The 19,951-nt window shown below is 40.6% G+C and overlaps 2 protein-coding genes across 4 annotated transcripts in view; both read right to left on the bottom strand.

The window, feature by feature from the left end:
- Positions 1–19,951, bottom strand: part of LOC125887798 (E3 ubiquitin-protein ligase TRIM21-like) — a 45,109-nt gene that overhangs the window by 18,665 nt on the left and 6,493 nt on the right. Inside the window, exon 1 of one of the 3 annotated variants that reach the window (XM_049574871.1) lies at positions 14,967–15,071. The exons of 1 other annotated variant lie outside the window; for it this stretch is intronic. The gene's annotated coding sequence lies outside the window, so the exon portion shown is untranslated. Of the gene's footprint in view, positions 1–6,986; positions 7,128–14,966; positions 15,072–19,951 lie in introns of those variants that run through there. One more of the 3 variants, XM_049574869.1, reaches the window with a different exon arrangement.
- On the bottom strand, positions 1,155–15,055 carry LOC125887860 (uncharacterized). Its single transcript, XM_049574944.1, has 4 exons — positions 14,915–15,055; positions 11,455–13,103; positions 7,039–7,255; positions 1,155–5,715 (listed from the first exon to the last, which is right to left on the bottom strand). The coding sequence occupies exons 2-4, from the start codon at positions 13,092–13,094 to the stop codon at positions 4,072–4,074; spliced, it is 3,501 nt and encodes a 1,166-aa protein (XP_049430901.1). The 5' UTR covers positions 13,095–13,103; positions 14,915–15,055; the 3' UTR covers positions 1,155–4,071.

Raw genomic sequence — 19,951 nt, 5'->3', positions numbered from 1 at the left:
ATGGATAGTTCTTTCTTAATATAATCACAAAATTCTGGGTCTGATAAAATGGCTCTGTTTCATTGCCATCTAAAAGTGTGCATCGGAGATTGCAGAGTTAAATCTAAAGTAATTGGGGCGTGATCTGATATGTGAATTGAGCCGATCCTACAATTTAAAACTGATGCTGACAAGGAGCGTGGAATAAGAAAGTAATCTAACCCAGAGTAAGAGCTGTGGGGGTCTGAGTAGAATGTGAAATCTTTAACTGAAGGATTTTTTAAACGCCATATATCTACTCACCCCATTTCATGCCTTATCTTAACAATGGTTTTAGAACTCTTGCTGAGGCATTTAGCCTGGGGAGATCTGTCTAAGTTAGAATTTAAAATACAATTCCAGTCTCCGCCGATGATAACGTTTGGTGATGTAAAAGAAGAGGTTAATTCAGCGAGCAAAGTGAAAAAATTTGGTGAGTGGTGAATTGGGTGGAGCATATACATTCAATATGACAATATTTTCCCCATATAAATAACCTTGGATGAACACGTAGCACCCGTCAGGATCAGATTGTACTGTCTCACTGATTAGGATTGCAACTCCTCTACTTCTACTGGAATAAGATGCAGAATACACTTGACCTAGCTACCCAGTCTTTTTTCAGTTTGTCGTGTTCAACTTTACTCAAATGGGTCTCCTGGAGTAAAGCGATATCTGCTTTTTCTTTTTTAAGGAAATTCAATATTTTCTTCTTTTTAATTGGATGATTGGCACCCTGTATATTCCAGCTGTGGATTTTTAAGGCATTGGATCCTGGCTTCATCAGTCAAACTGAGTATCTTGCTCAAAGGGAGGAGAGAGATCTATATAAGATGGATTTTCATGCATAAACTTGGAGCTAACCAATACAAGCACAAAAGGATGATGATGATGATACAAACCACAATACAAACATAGAAACAAGACAACAAAATCATAACTCATAAAGCCCAACATATTCCCTTTCCCTACCCCATAGCTCCAACTTGTGGAGTTTCCAGAGAACCTACTTCTCACTCTGGCGTACTCCATGAGAAGCACTCCCTATCCCTAATTTTCATGGGGCTCATGTCAGGTTCGTAGCTTCTTTTATAAACAATAATAGCCAATAAGTAGCTACCGACTATATCTGTTACTAAACCTAACCTAAAAGACACAATAATGAACAAAGAGATTGTGTGTTTTCTTTTCATTTTATCATCTCATTATTTTCAAACTACTCATTACACAATAACAACTATCTAGACCCCCTTATTTACAAAATCAAATCAAAGACATACTCCTGCGCACATACGCTGTGTTGTATAATTGTGTGCATATGGGTTCACATTTAATTGACAACAACCTAAGTCACAGGTTTCTCTTCTCCAGTAAAGGGATTTATATTTTTCCTTCCTTTTCTTTTACATATTTTTAAAAAATAACAAAAAAGAGAAGAAAGAACAAAACTAATATAGAGGTAAAAGGGGGGATAGTAATAAAAATCAATAGAGCAACTAAGGGAAAAGCCAAAACTTTTATGCTTTTCCAATTGTCCGTCATTACTGGACAGAGTCCATCAAAGGAAATCCGAGAAAAACATCCCCATCTAAGGTACATTAATGAAAAAAAAAATGAAAATAATGGTAATTAAACGGAAAAAAAAAAGATAAAAAGAAGAGGTGTAGTAAGAGAAGCCAACAGGGCAACTAAGAGAAGAAGCGAACCCCTTAAGCTTTTCTAATTGTCTGTCATTATTCAGTGGAGTCCATCAAAGAAAATCTGAGTGAAACATCCTCATCTAAGGGACTTTAATAAATGAATAAAGTAAAATAAAATGAAAAAATAATAATAATAATAATAATTAAATGAAAAAAAAGGAGAAAAAGAACAAGAGGTGTAGGAAGAGCCAATAGAGCAGCTAAGGGAAAGGCCAAAACCTTTAAGCTTTTCTAATTGTCCGTCATTATTTGACATTTGTCTATGACCTTTCGCAAAATTTGGCCTTAAATCAGTGTGGGTTTGTTCAAACGTCACCAAACTCAGTGGACTTTTTTTAACTAAGCCATTAAAGCATGTCCCCAAAATGTCTCTGCAGCTGACCAATAGGAAGCTAGAGAGCTTCCAAAGAAGAGCGTGGCTCGGTAGAGATTTGGACGTAAATGACTGAGCATCTGTCTGATTGTCATAAAACATGTTGTTTATCTTTAATGCAGGCGTCCTAAATTGTCAAAGGTCTTCATCTTACCCAGCTTTCAAGTTTTAAAGGTCCATGTTGGCTTGAACCCCAGAATTGCAGCTTGCAGCTTTATTTATATCTTGCTTTTACTTTTCACTGTTTACAACCATCTATCAGGAGCAATATCAGTACATGCTGACGTGTGCAATATCTTTGCCTCTATCGGTCAATAATGTGGAATCAGCCGTTCACCCTTTTTATTATATTTTGCTTTTTTTGCTTCTAACTTATTACATTGCACTGGGATTTATTTGTTTACTCATCCTTTTTATTAAAGGATAACTGCAAATCACACAAAATTACAGTTGAAACTTTTCTGAACAAACATCCCTCTCGTCATCTCCCACCCCAACCTTGAAAGTCCATGGAGGTACAGGTTCAACACACAATGACACTGATTTCACGTAAAAAAAAAAATAAAGTACAGTGGAAACAAAAGGAGGATAAGTAAATAAAAAAGGAAAGAGAAGAGGAGAAGGTCTTTTTGAACAACAGTGCGTGAGAGTAAATAGAAAATGAAAACCTGCTGGATTCAGTTGAATGTTTGTGTAGAGAGAAACACAGAGACTTGTCTCCACTGCAGCTCTGCTCTCACTCACACTGACTTTAAGTTTCGTTTCAGGAAATGTGACGTTGCAGCTCTGCTCCAACCATTCAGTTGAACAACGAGTGAGCTGGTCTGGCGTAAAACCACACCGTCTCCCTCCAACTCTCTGGCTGTTTCCGGTTCACCGACTGCCCGGTGCGAGCACAGACAGACGCCGAATTGCTTCCCCACTTCCACATGTCTTTATAAACCAAAACTCCTCTCCAGATAATGTTTACATCTCCCACGACACGGCTCTGATGATTAATTTAAATAAATGTGAAATGCGGTTTGGTGCTGCACATGCGTCGTGCTGCAGAGTCCTCTGGACTCTTTATGAATATTTAAAGGAGGATTTTAGGTATTAATACGTGACTATTTAATATAGTTAATGTTTACTAATTATTGTGGATTGCATTTTATTCTGAGCCAACAGGAAATAAAACATTTAGCTGGTTAAATTAAAGGGTTCTGATGGGACAGTGACAACAAGAGAAAATATAAAATAAGTGTTGCATTTAAGGCCTGAGGGAAATTCAATAACTGCACCAAAATCCAACAATTTTTATGCGCATGAGACCAGCGAAAGCATGTGAACACACATGAAGGCAGTGCCCATGTCTCACGGTCTCGCGCAAGCGCACAACTTTTTATGTCGGGGCTTCAGGACACTTGGATCACTACGGACGAGCAGTATGGAGATATTTTGTGGTTTCAATGATGTGTTTTTGGACGTTTGAATCTGGGGCGCCGTCAGCCTCCATTAGGTGGAGTTGTGTTGCTACCTCCTCTCCCCTTGGATCTCTGCAAGTGATGTGAGGACTCTAAAACTTCACCTGAGCCTCCCTCGGCATATGGGTGAGTAGATAATGGCTGAATTCTCATTTTTGGGTGCACTATCCCTTTAAAACATAATGCCTCTGACAGCGCGAATCATAAAAAGCCACCAAAGCATCTTGTTAGTGTGTCATGTTATGAATTCTTGTTTAATGAATTTAGGAATGTGCAGAAAACTCACCAAAGATCTTTCACAAAAACAAACAATCATATGAACATATTCCAGAAAGTCTCAACTGTATTAAAGAGAAATTCTGTTTTGAGTCATATTTTTCTGAGTCATGTCCTGACAATGTTGATTAGCGACACTGTTAGTCAAATATTTTTTGACAAATAATTTTGTGCTCAAAGTTAAAAATAGAAGGTTGTTGCTAAAACGGGAAAATGAGCCTCAAAAAATCTAGTGGTTGTTCTACTCATGATTGACAGGAGAGATGATCAGAGGGGCAAAGTTTTTACCATCATCATGAAGACAGGGACAGAAGAATGGATAGAGTTTTTCAGTGAAGCAGCAGTCAGTAAAGGAGTATATAAGAGCTGCAGCATCAACATCATAAAAAGAGACCAGACCCTCCTCATAATCCACAAACACCCCCACCTTCTCAGGCCGAGACTCCAGAAAGAGACGGATATCAGGGCCGGCACGAGCGTAGTACTCGTCATTTCTCAAAGATATTAAACAGTAACCATTCTGAGGGTTTACTGGGATTTTTCCCTTCCTGTTGATCGACTCTCTGGCCACTCCTAAAGTCCACTTAGTCTTCCCTTTAACCTGAACCTCATAATAAAATCTTCCTGAAGAGAAACTCTGCTTTGCTAAGACATTAACACAATAATCAAATCTCTCTGGATTGTCTGGGACATTCTTCGATACATAACCAAGTTTAACTTGTTTTCCATCCTCAGACAGGATGAGTTTTGGATGTGCTGTATCAGGATCAAGTGTCACATCCACTGCAGACTGCTGGACCCTCTTCAGCTCGACCTCAAACAGCTTCTTCATCTGTTTACTGAGCGTCTCCTCCAGCTGACTCACAGCTCTCCTCACAGTCCCCTCATATGAAGGTGGACGGACGCTGACCTCTGTCCAGTCCTTGGTGGGTGGAGCAGTGTTCAGGGACGTGAAGCTTTGGAGGAGGTGGAGGTGGTCTTCAGAGCGTGAGAGCTGCTCCACCTCAGTACTCCTCTTCTTCAGCTCAGAGATTTCCTGTTCCAGCTCTTTGATGAAGCCTTCAGCCTGTTTCTCTGTCTTTCTCTGCTTCTCTTTGATCGTGTCCATGAGCTCGGCTTGGCTTCTCTCAACAGACTCCTTCAGAGCGGTGAAGACCTGAACACCATCTGCTATCTCTCTGTCTGCATCTTCCTTACTGAGCTCCACTGAGTGTTTGATCTCCTCAATCTTCAGTCGTCTCTTCTGGATCATCTGCTGAATTTCAGTCTCCAGCTCGGCCTTCTTTCCTTCATATCCTTCTCTCAGAGGAACAACATCATGTGTCTTGTGGTCTAAAACAGTGCAGAGCATGCAGACACACATCTGGTCAGTTTTACAGAACAGCTCCAGCGGTTTATCGTGCTTCAGACACATCCTGTCTTCCAGGTTCTCCACAGGGTCGATCAGCTGATGCTTCTTCAGGCGTGACATTGTCAGATGAGGCTCCAGGTGAGTCTCACAGTAGGAGACCAGACACACCAGGCAGGACTTCAGCGCCTTCAGTTTGGTTCCAGTGCAGACGTCACAGGGAACTTCTGCTGGTTTGGAAACTTGTTGCTCTGAGCTGCTGCTGCTGCTGCTGGCTTTCTGTTGAGCTGACTGTCTGAACTGAGCAGCCATCTCAGAGATCAAAGTGTTGACCTGCAGCTCAGGTCTGGTGCTGAAAACCTTCTTACAGTTTGGACACTGATAGGGGACATTAGTACTCCAGTGTTCAGTGATGCAGGTTTTACAGAAGTTGTGTCCACATGGTATGGCGACTGGATCAGTGAACACATCCAGACAGATGGAGCACAGGAACTGATCTTCAGTCAGCAGACAGCTGGCAGCAGCCATATCGACACTCTGAGGACACAAAGTGAGAAAACAAAACTATAATTAAACCACAATTAGAAGAATATAAGAAGAGCCATCCTTAATGCTGTTGTCATATCACACCTGAGAGCCAAATTTTATAAGGAAATGCAGCGATGCAAATATGTGCTGTGGCTGTCGATGAATTAGCGGCCACGACCTGCATGTACCCAGAGTCTGATACAATAACCTGGACTATGCTGCGAGTGAAGGAGAGCTCAGATGTGCAGTTCAGCAGTGATATTTCAATGAGATCACTTTGCTCAGAAAATAAGTGACAACATGGTGATCTTCATTTCAAAACATTTACTTTGACTGCCTGGAGAAATACTGAATATAGTAGATAATGAATATGATAATATAATCTTGAACTAGGCTTGTGTGGTATCTATTTTTTCATACCTGAGTACCTTCCTGACATTTCACAGCGGTTTACAGTACACAACAGTATTAAGGCTCATTTATACTTCCTTTACATATGAAAATAGATATACACGTTACAAACCAATCATAGCCCACAGATATCTTTCTCTTCTTCTGTAAATATTCAGTCACATAAACACAGAAAGGTTGATCATGTTAGTGCAGGGCTACCCAGAGCTTTACATCTGTCCCACAGACGGTAGGTCTACACACTACAGGCTACACAATGATTGTTAGGGTTGCTTAGCAACTTCAGACGCAACCTGCTGCCACGCTCTTGAAAGCTGTCCCAAAAAAGGCTCAAGAGTAGTAAGAATTAAGGCAGTTCTGAAGGTAAAAGGGGGTCCGACCCAGGACTGGTAAGGTGTACCTAATAAAGTGGCCTTTGAGAGTATATGGAATACATTTAGATTTCTTTCCTCTTATAGTCTTTTATTTATCTCTTATTTACATATGTTTTAAAGGGCTGACAGAGCCAGGTTAGATGTATTGCACTGCATTTAAATGTACAATTGTACTTTTTAATGTATATGACAATAAACTAAAACTTGAACTTGGACCTCAGTTAAAATGTAGCCTGAGTGGAACTTCCTGTCTGAGTAAAGCTCAGGTTTTCAGTTCACATCAGCTGTTTAAACACAGTAAATATGATCATCTATTCAGCCTTACAAAGACAGACAGCAGCCACTACACAAACAGTGAAGCTGTTGTTATAGTTTTATATATAAACGGCTTTAGAGGCAATAAGAGAAGCTCCAAAGTGAATCCAGGCTAGGACAGTTAGCTTTTAGCATGACTAGGTTTCTCTTTCTCTGTAACTGATCGTGGTTGTAACTAACCTTATGACGGAATCTTCAGTTTCCTGTTGTCTCTGTAGGTCAGTGAACTCACCAGAGTTTGCTGTTGATGAAAACCTGCTGGATTCAGTTGAATGTTTGTGTAGAGAGAAACACAGAGACTTGTCTCCACTGCAGCTCTGCTCTCACTCACACTGACTTTAAGTTTCGTTTCAGGAAATGTGACGTTGCAGCTCTGCTCCAACCACTCAGTTGAACAACGAGTGAGCTGGTCTGGCGTAAAACCACACCGTCTCCCTCCAACTCTCTGGCTGTTTCCGGTTCACCGACTGCCCGGTGCGAGCACAGACAGACGCCGAATTGCTTCCCCACTTCCACATGTCTTTATAAACCAAAACTCCTCTCCAGATAATGTTTACATCTCCCACGACACGGCTCTGATGATTAATTTAAATAAATATGAAATGCGGTTTGGTGCTGCACATGCGTCGTGCTGCAGAGTTCTCTGGACTCTTTATGAATATTTAAAGGAGGATTTTAGGTATTAATACGTGACTATTTAATATAGTTAATGTTTACTAATTATTGTGGATTGCATTTTATTCTGAGCCAACAGGAAATAAAACATTTATCTGGTTAAATTAAAGGGTTCTGATGGGACAGTGACAACAAGAGAAAATATAAAATAAGTGTTGCATTTAGGGCCTGAGGGAAATTTGTAAGGAGTTGGATTTGATGTAAATAAGCCAAAGTACCCCCAAAAGACTCTTTTCTCTTCAGCACTCTGTGAAGTTCATACTGAAGAACTTTGAGGTAGAAATCATCCTCAGTGTGTCAGAGCAGCTTCTCCTCTGAACATCCAGAACCATTTAAACCTCACTGCAGAACACAGTCCCTCATTTATACAGTGAAACATGTTGACTCAGCAGACAGCATGAAATAAGACGAGCTCATCTACAGGAGAATAAATATTTGAAATCAGTACAGGATGAGAGTGAGAGTGTAACTGGATTATATTCTGTTTTAAATTATTTCTGTCATAAATTGATGCAGAAAAATTCAGGAAATGACGTGTTTGAGGCTTTAAATTTCCTGTTGGAGGACGCACTGAGTGAAGACTGTGTGCTGTCAGTGTGATTATACTGATGAATAAAGTAGTGACATTTCTGAATGTGCACATGATTTGGTGTCATAGAAACACAATCAGCTGATTTGCAACACACACAAAAAAATATATATTTTGCTTTTGCTCTTTTAAACCTTTGAAACCAGAGAAAATTGGGGGTTTTTTAACATGGGAGGAAGACAACGAGTGGTGAGAGACCAAAATGACTCAAAAAATTGGCAAGAAATTAGTAAAAAAAAAAAAAAAAGAAAGAAAGAAAAGAAATTAAAGGCAAGAAAATTTAAAAATGAGAAAATTAGTTTAAAAAAGTTTAAATGACCTGGAAAGAGTGCTTAAAAATATAATAATTCTATAAAATGTAATAATAATTATAAATATAGTCTTCCCCAAGCTTTTTTTTTTTTATTTTGTCTTAATTCTGATTATTATTACTTTTAAATAATTTTCTAAATCTATTTTGGATTTTCTTGCAATTGGTAGAACATCTCTCTCCAAGTTGCTCGTTGCCATTTTCCCATATTTTTGACAGATATTGCACCAATCTGCTCGAAGGTTCAAAGGTTTAAATCGTTGTGAAAGGCGTCTGAAAGCAGCACAAGAAAAGTGATGTCGCTCCAGTTTTCAAAGGGTTAAAAAAAGGATAGAAAATCAGTAATTTGTCAGTATGCAACACTTCGTATATATAATATGATCAGATAATAAAAACACATGTAGACAGATGGAGCACAGAAACTGATGTGCAGTCAGCAGACACATCTACACTCTGAGGACAAACAGTAAATGTTGTATATTATAAATTACAGCATGAAACATGAGGAGTGGAACTTCCTGTCTGAGCAGAGCTGAGGTGTTTTATTAATGCTGGTTGTTAACTAACTTTATCAGCTGTGCTCAGCAGGGTTTGGTAAACTCTGCAGAGTTCAGTTTAATTATTCTTCAGTGTGGAAACACCTGTGACAGCTGAGCTCTTCTCTTCAGCTGCTGTCACACCTCTGACTGCACATTAGCTTTGTGGCCTGTCAGCTTTGGGTGTGGCATCACTTCTGGCACAAGATAAATTCAGTGAGCAGCAGCACACAGGTGGAACACACCATCATCATTACTGCAGACAACAAAACAAGAGACTACAGCATCTGAGACGTGAAATAATATAAGCACAGAAACAACAAACATTTATTCATCCAAGTTTTTATGTTGTTTATTGATTTAAAAAGTGTGATTACTTTCTCATTCAGACATTTTCCCTCAATAACTGCACCACAATCCAACAATTTTTATACATCAGTGATCAAAGCTTAACATTAGCCAAATGAATATTGGCAACTTTTTGCAAATATCATATTGAAATTGTTGTATAAAATATATCAACTGGAAACAAATGCGTGCAGCAAATATTTTTCAAATATTATATAAAGGTGAAGGATGTGTTTTTTTATTGATCCAAGTTTCCTGATCATGTGTAGGAGCTGGATGATCAGGTCTCTAATGTTCCATGGAAACATGATATCCTAAATAAGATCAAAATGAGGATATTTTAATGTTCACATAGATATACTCAATGACAACTGAACTAAAAATTTCAAAGTTGCACATATTAAACCATAACTCATCTGTTCATTTGTCTAATTTATTCATATCTTATTTTACAACATTTCAGTTGCTTTATATTTAAAAGAGAACAATAGTCTGCACAATCATCTGTGACAAAATGACTTTTTAAGTATCAGAGCACGAGAAATTACAGGAGTTTGTTTTGATGAAAATGAACAAAAAACACTTGGACACAGGAAACAACTAGAATTACCGCCCCACGACTGTACGCCTCCACACACTGGTCACGTCTCTCTGACAGTTTAAATCCATGTCAGTGAAAACATGGATGCTTCACACACAGAAGATCTATACAATCAGCACAGTTTCAAGATTAGAGTCACCAATTCAGTATCTGACCAAATGTCTCCCCTTCTGTTCCTGAGATATGACGTTAAAACATGATGATGTCACAGTCAAGCTGACCTTTGACCTTTTGGATATAAACTGCCATCACTTCATTATTTTATCCTGTTAGACACTTGTGTGATGTTTTGTCTCAATTAGTGAATGAAGTCTTGAGTTTTGGCCAAAAACATGTTTTGTGAGGCCAATCTGACCTTGACCTTTAACCCTTGACCACCAAAATCCAATCAGTTCATTGTTGAGTCCAAAATAAACATTTGTGCCAACGTTGAAGAACGTCCCTCACAGTGTTCTTGAGATATCTCATTTACAAAAATGAGACAAACAAGGTCACAGTGATCTTGACCTTTGGCCACCAAAATTCATCCTTGAGTCCAAGTGGACATTTGTGCCAAATTTGAAGAAATTTCCTTGAGACATTGTGTTTACAGGGATGGGATTGACACACAGACAACCCGAAAACATTATGCCTCTGTGCTGGCGACGGCTCAGACTCCAGCTGCTGTGAGAGGCAGCAAAACATCCTTTCATTTTATAGTTACACTTTACTAATAAAACTCTCCACAGTATGAACAGTGGTTACATGAGCCTCAAAACCAGACACAACTCAGCCCTGAGCAGAGTGAGCGTCCTCTACTGACCAATCAGACTGCAGTGTTCACAGCTCCACCTTTTAGTACCAGATCTGTGTGCTAGGTACCCCAACAGAGGGGGGACCAAACATGGGGACGCTAAGGAACGCTTCTGTTGGGACCATCCACAACTTTCACTGTGGAGACAGAAAAAAAGCGTAGTGAACTGAACTGAACTGAACTGAACTGAACTGCTCGGTAGAAACGGAGCTTAACAGGTCAGATCGCTGTGAAGCACACAACTTTTAGTTAAAAGTCCTGTTAGAATAATAAGAATATTATATGAATCGCAGTGCTGCCTGGGGCGGTGTCGGTGCTGAGCTGAGTCAAGAGCAGCTGATGCTGGTGTACGGTACACCTCCAAAATGTCCCACAAATCCATTTCAAACAATGGACCTTCCCAACATGTCCATCCTTCCTGCGGTGGACTGTGGTCTACACGCAGATGTGCGGCTCTCCCGTGTGGCAGCAGCCACACGGCGCTTCATCACAACAACAACCAACAAAGAAGAAGACAGCGAGTGAGAGAGATAGTTGCCATGTTGTGCCAGTTATCTAATCTGTGGTCTGATAAACAGGAAACTCATCAACCTAAGTGCCATATTGCTGTTTTCCAATCGACTGTAGCTGCAGTCTCATTGTTATGGAAGTTGATTCATGTTAAGTTTGACTATTAAACAGACCCCCATTTTCTGTTTACCAAAGAAAGTTAACACAGCAACAGCAGGAAGTAACACTGGCTGGAGGGGGGATTTAAGTGTTTCTCAGTCTATAGAAAATCAAGTGGTCGTTCTACTCATGACTGACAGGAGAGATGATCAGAGGGGCGGAGTTTTTACCAACATCATTAAGACGGGGACTGAAGTATGGGTAGAGTTTCTCAGTGAAGGAGCAGCCAGTAAAGGAGTAGATAAGAGCTGCAGCATCAACATCATAAAAGGAGACCAGACCCTCCTCATAATCCACAAACACCCCCACCTTCTCAGGCCGAGACTCCAGAGACAGATGGATATCAGGGCCAGCACGAGCATAGTACCTGTTGTCAGTCCTCAAAGATATCGTCCAGAAACCATTCTGAGGGCTCAGTGTGATCTGTCCCTTCCTGTTGATCGACTCTCTGGCCACTCCTAAATGCCACTTAGTCTTCCCTTTAACCTGAACCTCATAATAAAATCTTCCTGAAGAGAAACTCTGCTTTGCTAAGACATTAAGACGTGGAAAAAATCTCTCTGGTTTGTCTGGGAGATTCTTCTTTACATAACCATGTTTAACTTGTTTTCCATCATTAGACAGGATGAGGTTGGGATGTGCTGTATCAGGATCAAGTGTCACATCCACTGCAGACTGCTGGATCCGCTTCAGCTTGGCCTTAGCCAACAGCTTTTTCATCTGTTTACTGAGTGTCTCCTCCAGCTGACTCACAGCTCTCTTCATAGTCTCCTCATATGAAGGTGGACAGACGCTGACCTCTGTCCAGTCCTTGGTGGGTGGAGCAGTGTTCAGGGACATGAAGCTTTGGAGGAAGTGGAGGTGGTCTTCAGAGCGTGAGAGCTGCTCCACCTCAGTGCTCCTCTTCTTCAGCTCAGAGATTTCCTGTTCCAGCTCTTTGATGAAGCCTTCAGCCTGTTTCTCTGTCTTTCTCTGCTTCTCTTTGATGGTGTCCATGAGCTCGGCCTGGCTTCTCTCAACAGACTCCTTCAGAGCGGTGAAGACCTGAACACCATCTGCTATCTCTCTGTCTGCATCTTCTTCACTGAGCTCCACTGAGTGTTTGATCTCCTCAATCTTCAGTCGTCTCTTCTGGATCATCTGCTGAATTTCAGCCTCTGTCTTCCCCAGCTCGGCCTTCTTTCCTTCATATTCTTCTCTCAGAGGAACAACATCATGTGTCTTGTGGTCTGAAACAGCACAGAGCATGCAGACACACATCTGGTCGGTCTTACAGAACAGCTCCAGCAGTTTATCGTGCTTCAGACACATCCTGCCTTCCAGGTTCTCCACAGGGTCGATCAGCTGATGTCTTTTCAGGCCTGATCTTGTCAGATGAGGCTCCAGGTGAGTCTCACAGTAGGATTCCAGACACACCAGGCAGGACTTCAGGGCCTTCAGTTTGGTTCCAGTGCAGACGTCACAGGGAACTTCTCCTGGTTTGGAAACTTGTTGCTCTGAGCTGCTGCTGCTGGCTTTCTGTTGAGCTGACTGTCTGAACTGAGCAGCTATCTCAGATATTAAAGTGTTGACCCGCAGCTCAGGTCTTTGGTGGAAAACCTCTTTACAGTTTGGACACTGATAGGGGACATTAGTACTCCAGTGTTCAGTGATGCAGGTTTTACAGAAGTTGTGTCCACATGGTGTGGTGACTGGATCAGTGAACACATCCAGACAGATGGAGCACAGAAACTGATCTTCAGTCAGCAGACAGCTGGCAGCAGACATATCGACACTCTGAGGACACAAAGTGAAAACAAAATTGTAATTACACATCTTGGAATCAATAAAATTAGCTGTAATCAGTGAATCATTCAGATTTGTGCTGTGTTTGTTTGTGTCCATGCTCTGCATGTACTCAGCTTCTGATTTACTACACAGCTTAATATACAGTCAGGTCCTGGACTATGCTGCAAGCTCTGATGTTCAGTTCAATTTTATAAGATCCCCAAACTTGGAAAATAAGAGATAACAGATCTTCAATCAAAAACATTTAGTTCAGCTGCCTGTAGAAATGTATAATATATACAAAATATGTTGATATAATCTTGAACCTAAATTTAATCATCAATAGGCTACTGCTGCTGTCAGTAGAAGGTTGGAGTAGACACATCAATATGAGTGAGTAACGTCAGGTATTCATGTAAAGTCTGAAACGTTATAAATACAGTGATTGATTGTGCAGATCTATAAGGTTTATAAATAAGTGGGGAAACTGCATTTTACCCAGGGAGTCATTTGGGCTCACGTCAATTAGTTGTCATGGTAACCAGCAACCAATTAAATGTATCAAGTATGACAACATGAAGTTGAGCTGAATACTGGAGCAGATATGAGTCAATGAGCACTTGCTGGCAACCAGCAGCCACAGTCTGACTTACTGAACTTCCTGTCAATGCCACAGTTTGAGACTTTTTTCCAAAGATCAGACTGAGTTTGTTTTGGTGGATTTTTTGACACTAAACAAGTGGAGGTGGATCACTCTGCCTTTTCTTCTCTGAGGTTTTACATCATTTCTGAAGGCTGCCTCAGGCTGATCCCTGCCTGCTGACTGTCTCTTATATGACTGCAGCCTTCAGTGATTAGCTGCATGTTCGTGATTCAAATTATAACAATGATAACATAAAACAATGATTAACTGATCTGATGTCTTAAACATTATAATGATATCGTCAGAAGCCTTATGGTTCTTGTTAATATCCTCGTGAGACCTGAACTTTTGCTGGGTTTGCATTTTTAATTTCTCCAAGCTATTTGGAATCAGAAGGACCCAAGAAGTATAAAAAACTAAACACTGTCAACGATAACAAAGTCTCAGTGTCCTTGAGCAAGACGATAATTAAGTCCCAGTGTCCTCACACGAGTACTTCCTAATTAACAGTGTCTTAGCTTGTTACTGTTGCTAAACTTGGTCAACTTTGTTGCCACACTAAACTACAAACATTATTAATCATCACTAAACAAGTTTCAACCATAACATGCGATCAGGTTTTGGACCTTGTTCTCCTTTGTGTCAGGATCAGCTGCAGACTGACTTGGCAGAGATGGCCGGCATCTTGTTTTTACATGGATTAGTGTAGTGTTGCCTCACTACCACTAGATGGCACAAAAGGTTTGAGGTTAAGTAAACCCAAATGTGATGTCCATATATGAGGATCAGGGTCTCAGCAGGATATCATAATTTAAATGAGTCAAATCATAATGCAATTTTATTTTAAATTTGGAACACATTTGGATTTCTTGTGTTTGTCATTTATTTATCTCTTATTTACATGTGGTTTAAAGACTGAGTGGAACTTCCTGTCTGAGTAAAGCTCAGGTTTTCAGTTCACATCAGTTGTTTAAACACAGTAAATATGATCAGCTGTACAGTCTTACAAAGACAGACAGCAGTCACTACACAAACAGTGAAGCTGTTGTTATAGTTTTATATATAAACGGCTTTAGAGGCAATAAGAGAAGCTCCAAAGTGAATCCAGGCTAGGACAGTTAGCTTTTAGCATGACTAGGTTTCTCTTTCTCTGTAATTGATCCTGGTTTTAACTAACCTTATGACGGAATCTTCAGTTTCCTGTTGTCTCTGTAGGTCAGTGAACTCACCAGAGTTTGCTGTTGATGAAAACCTGCTGGATTCAGTTGAATGTTTGTGTAGAGAGAAACACAGAGACTTGTCTCCACTGCAGCTCTGCTCTCACTCACACTGACTTTAAGTTTCATTTCAGGAAATGTGACGTCACTGTTGCTCCACCTCTCAGTGTACAAGGAGGAAACATTTCATACTCCTGTTTATGATCATGTTTTACTGAGGAGAGTTTTCACTGACTGATGCAACACACAGGAATGACCCCAGGTGGTGTTCAAGCACCTTCCCTTTTGCCTTCTGGGTAGATCAGTGCCCTTTTTGTGAGACATTTCTCTTTTATATATTTTTCCAATTTTAATATTTTAGTTTATAAATTAAACTACTATTAGGGTTTTCATTGTGCCAGATGAAGAGCCCCTGCTCCTCCTCATCACCTCACCTGCTCACAGTCACCACAGGTAAACTGAGCGCCTTGCAGACCAGCGTTACGTCTCCCTATGACCTGCCTTCATGGACAGGCAGGTTTGTCCTGAGCTTCAGTGTTGTTTGTATCTGTTGTCAGATTAAACTGTTGAAACATCTCATTACAGCCAGTCTCATTAAACGAGTGAGCTGGTCTGGCGTAAAACCACACCGTCTCCCTCCAACTCTCTGGCTGTTTCCGGTTCACCAACTGCCCGGTGCGAGCACAGACAGACGCCGAATTGCTTCCCCACTTCCACATGTCTTTATAAACCAAAACTCCTATAAAATTAAATCTGAAAACGGTATACTCCACATATCACATAAAGACGTAAGTAGTAGATTTAAACAATTCTTCGAGGGGTTATATACATCTCGATTTAACGCATGACCAGGCGATATGCAGAACCTTGTAGATTCAGGCAAACTACCAGAATTAGAAGATAATGATCGTAGTTGTTTAAATGCGAAGATTACTTGTGAAGAACTTATAAAATCAATTGACTCTCTGTCAAATGGGAAAAGTCCAGGTCCAGATGGACTAGGGAATGAGTTTTACAAGAAGTTTAGTGGACGACTCGCCCCCTATTTGCTTAAAATGTATAAACAGGCATTTAAGGACGGTGTAATGCCACAAACCCTGAATGAAGCTATTATAACTCTCTTACCAAAAAAAGGAAAAACTTTAGAAGAAGTTGGCTCCTATAGACCCATCTCTTTAATGAACACGGACCAAAAAATTCTAACTAAAACTTTAGCTCAAAGACTTTGTGTTTTGATGGGTAAACTTGTACAACACAGAGACCAAACGGGTTTTATTCCTGGAAGGAGTTCCTCTCTTAATTTTAGGCGTCTTTTTAACATCATACATTCACAGAGAATTCCAAAGGATTTAATAATTTTGAGCCTAGATGCTGAAAAAGCATTCGATCAAGTTGAATGGCCTTACCTCTATGCAGTCCTTGAAAAATTCCAGATGGGTGATAGGTTCATAGCTTGGATTAAGTTACTGTGTAGCAATCCCATTGCAAGGATACTGACAAATCAGACATTGGGCTCTAGTTTGGCAGACCGAGCGAGGCGGGGGCGCAGTGCACCTGCGCTTCGCCAACTGGGTGTGGCCAGGCGGATTTTGCAAGTTTGGCACACCGTGCGCTTGGCGCAGCTACTCCTCTTTCCCACCTCCGTCCCTCCTACTGGCGCAAGTCGGAAAGAGGGAGGAGAGAAGGCGTGGAGTGGGTTTTACACACATCACACCAATCAAATGAGCCCCTCTCATTTAAATGTGCCGCGCAAAGGCATAATGAGAGTTTATTCAATTCGCCATGGCAGAAGAGAGCAGCAGCGTCAGACGGCCAAACTTCTCCCAGGAGGAAACTGATGTTTTGGTCCGGGAGGTCTGCTCGCAGTGTCCGAATATACGGAACTGCGAGCAGACCTCCACGGGCTGATGATGCAAAGGTAGCCTGGGAGGAGGTCACCACAATCATAAATCAATGTTGCGTTTCTCTCGCGCGTGCGCACTCTCTCTTTCTCTCTCACAGTCTCACTCTGTTTCTTTTCTTTTGGCTTTTCTAAGATGGCAGATGCTGAATATATACTCCCTATCTGATGCTGTGGCTGTTTGTGGTTGGCTGAGAGGGATGTGAACTCATTAGTTTGCAGCTGTGTTAATCAAATCAGATTGGGTTTCCATTACGCGTGCCAAACGTGCCAAACGTGCCAATCCCCTTTGATCTGACATCAGATGTGACGGGACAGTCGATATAGAGATACATTTATGTGCTGATTGCAGATAGTTGCATTGAATAGTGGTTTTTGGGTATTTATTGCATCGTTAATGTGCCTGACATTCTGGAAACCTGCCTGTGAGGTTTTGGTGACGTGTGCGCACTGTCCGCCGGTCAGCCAAACTTCGGCTTACACCGACTGTGCTCCGCCTGCGCTGACAGCAGACCTGGTTTCAGCTGGCGAGCTTTTAGCGCACCTTCGGCAAAGCCTTTTGGCACGAAACCGTCCCTGCACCGTCCCAAGCTGGATCTGTCGACACCTCCCCCTGCTACACCACCACACCCATCTCAGCGCACCTCAGTCTGCCAAGCTACCAAACTGAAGACGCCTCGAGTTGTGCTGCTCGAAACTAGCTCTGCGCTGGGTTTGCCACCCTGCACCACCCTGCGCTGCGCCGGGAAACTAGAGCCCATTATCTGTTCAGTTTAAATTATGTAGAGGCACTAGACAGGGGTGCACATTTAGCCCTTTATTATTTGCTTTAGTGATGGAGCCGCTCGGAGAGACCATTTGATGCCATCCAGATATGCATGGTTATGACACGGAACATACTGTAAACAAGATATCACTGTTCGCGGATGATATTCTATTATATGTATCTCACACGAAAACTACAATACCCTCAATATTATCCGTAATTAATTCAGTTGGTAACTTTTCTGGATATAGAGTTAATTGGTGTAAAAGTCTGCTGATGCCTGGAGGATAAATGGAGGATTATGGTTGGCTCGAATCACTTCCATTTAAAATAACAACAGGAAAATTCACTTACTTGGGAACTGTGATTACTAAAGAGTATGATTAATTATTTATGGCGAACATTCTTCCATTACTAGATAAACTTAAGGACAATATTCAGTTTTGGAGGACACTTCCAATTTCATTAGTAGGGAGGATAAATACAATTAAGATGTTTTTTCTTCCACAACTACTTTATCTCCTCCAAAACATACCAATTTTTTTTAACCAAATCTTTCTTTAAGAGGCTAGATTCAATAATTCTTCCCTTCATATGGAACTATAAATCCCATAGAATTAAGAAAGAACATCTCTGCAAGCATAAATTCCATGGAGGACTTGCTCTGCCTAATTTTATGTTTTATTACTGGGTTTCAATTATCCGTCTTATTGCATCTTGGTTAGATGATACTGCTCTGCTTTCAGACCAACTGGAGATGGAGCGAGAGGACTGTCTGCCATACTCTATCGGTGCAGTTATTCTATCTCCAGTTCCTCTTGATAAAACATACTATAAATATAATCCCATGATACATAATACAGTGAAGATCTGGAAACAGATATCAAAATACTTTAAACTAAGAAAAATGTCCTTTCAGTTGCCGATATCAGCAAATCCCTCTTTCAGTCCATCTAATTTAGACAGGTCCTTCAGCACCTGGAAAGAGCTGGGGATACGTAATATAGGAGACTTGTACATAAACGGCACTTTTGCATCCTTCTCTCAACTTCAACAGAAATATCACCTGCTGCAAAATCAACAATTCAGATTCTTTCAAATTAGAGATTATGTGAAAGTACATCTTCCCCAGTTCATAATTGCCAAACCAGATAAATTGGATGAATGTTTGAAAGGGTCTACTGGGGTTCAATCGACAATATCGTTTATTTACAGTACATTACAAGATATGAGTTGCCCATCTACAATCGCTGTGAAAGCAGAGTGGGAAAAAGAACTAGCTATCCAAATAGAAGACAACATATGGAATGAAAGTCTGGCCTACATTCATACTTGCTCGATGAACGCACGCCACTGTTTAATACAGTTTAAAATTATACATAGATTGCATTACTCCAAGAAAAAGTTGCATAAAATGTTTCCGGAGGTTTCTCCAGTGTGTGAGAAATGTAAGTTAGAAGAAGGTAACTTACTGCTTTGCTGTCTGTCATAAAATACAAACTTACTGGATTGAGATCTTTATTTTTTCTTTCCAAAGATATTAAATGTTCAGATAGACCCAGATCCAGTTTTAATAATTTTGGCCATATCGACAGAGATTAAAAGGTTGAAACGGGCACAACAAAGACTTTTGTCATATGGACTCATTATAGCTAAGAAACTGCTCTTGGTGTACTGGAAAAAAGGAGCTGCCCCAACATTGAAGGTATGGCTCACAGATCTGATGATACACTGATTTATTATTAAAGATAAACGAAATGAATTTGAAGAAATCTGGCAACCTTTAATCTCATACCTTACAGGAAATAAAAAGGAAAACAAATTTTAACTGCAGTCTGAGACAGGGCGGGGAGGAGTCGGTGGGGCTGATAGGGGGGTGAATGAAGTTTGTTATGACCTGAGGGTCTGCTTTTTGGTGTATTTTTCTTTTATGATGTTGTTGTTGTTTTGTGTTTCTGTTTTGCTTCTTTGCAAGGACATTTTTTAGGTGTTATCACCAATTAATGTTTCCTTATCGTCCTCTTCTGTTTGTTTGTGTGTTTGTACAGAGAAGGGAAAAAAAAACATGGCAAAGCAGTCTTATTTGAGGTTGGCAGCGGATTGTGCGCTCTAATGTGAAACAATGTGATGTAAAGCCACTTTAAATTATGTACAAATGTTGTGGTACCTCCATGAATGCTTCGAATATATTATTTGAAACACATAAACCAAAACTCCTCTCCAGATAATGTTTACATCTCCCATGACACGGCTCTGATAATTAATTAAATAAATCTAAAATGCGGTTTGGTGCTGCACATGCGTCGTGCTGCAGGCGGCTGTCCTCTGGAC

The sequence above is a fragment of the Epinephelus fuscoguttatus genome, linkage group LG4, assembly GCF_011397635.1.
Source record: "Epinephelus fuscoguttatus linkage group LG4, E.fuscoguttatus.final_Chr_v1".
Taxonomy (NCBI): domain Eukaryota; kingdom Metazoa; phylum Chordata; class Actinopteri; order Perciformes; family Serranidae; genus Epinephelus; species Epinephelus fuscoguttatus.
The sequence above is the reverse complement of the archived record's forward strand: the minus strand, read 5'-3'. Positions and strand labels throughout refer to the sequence as shown.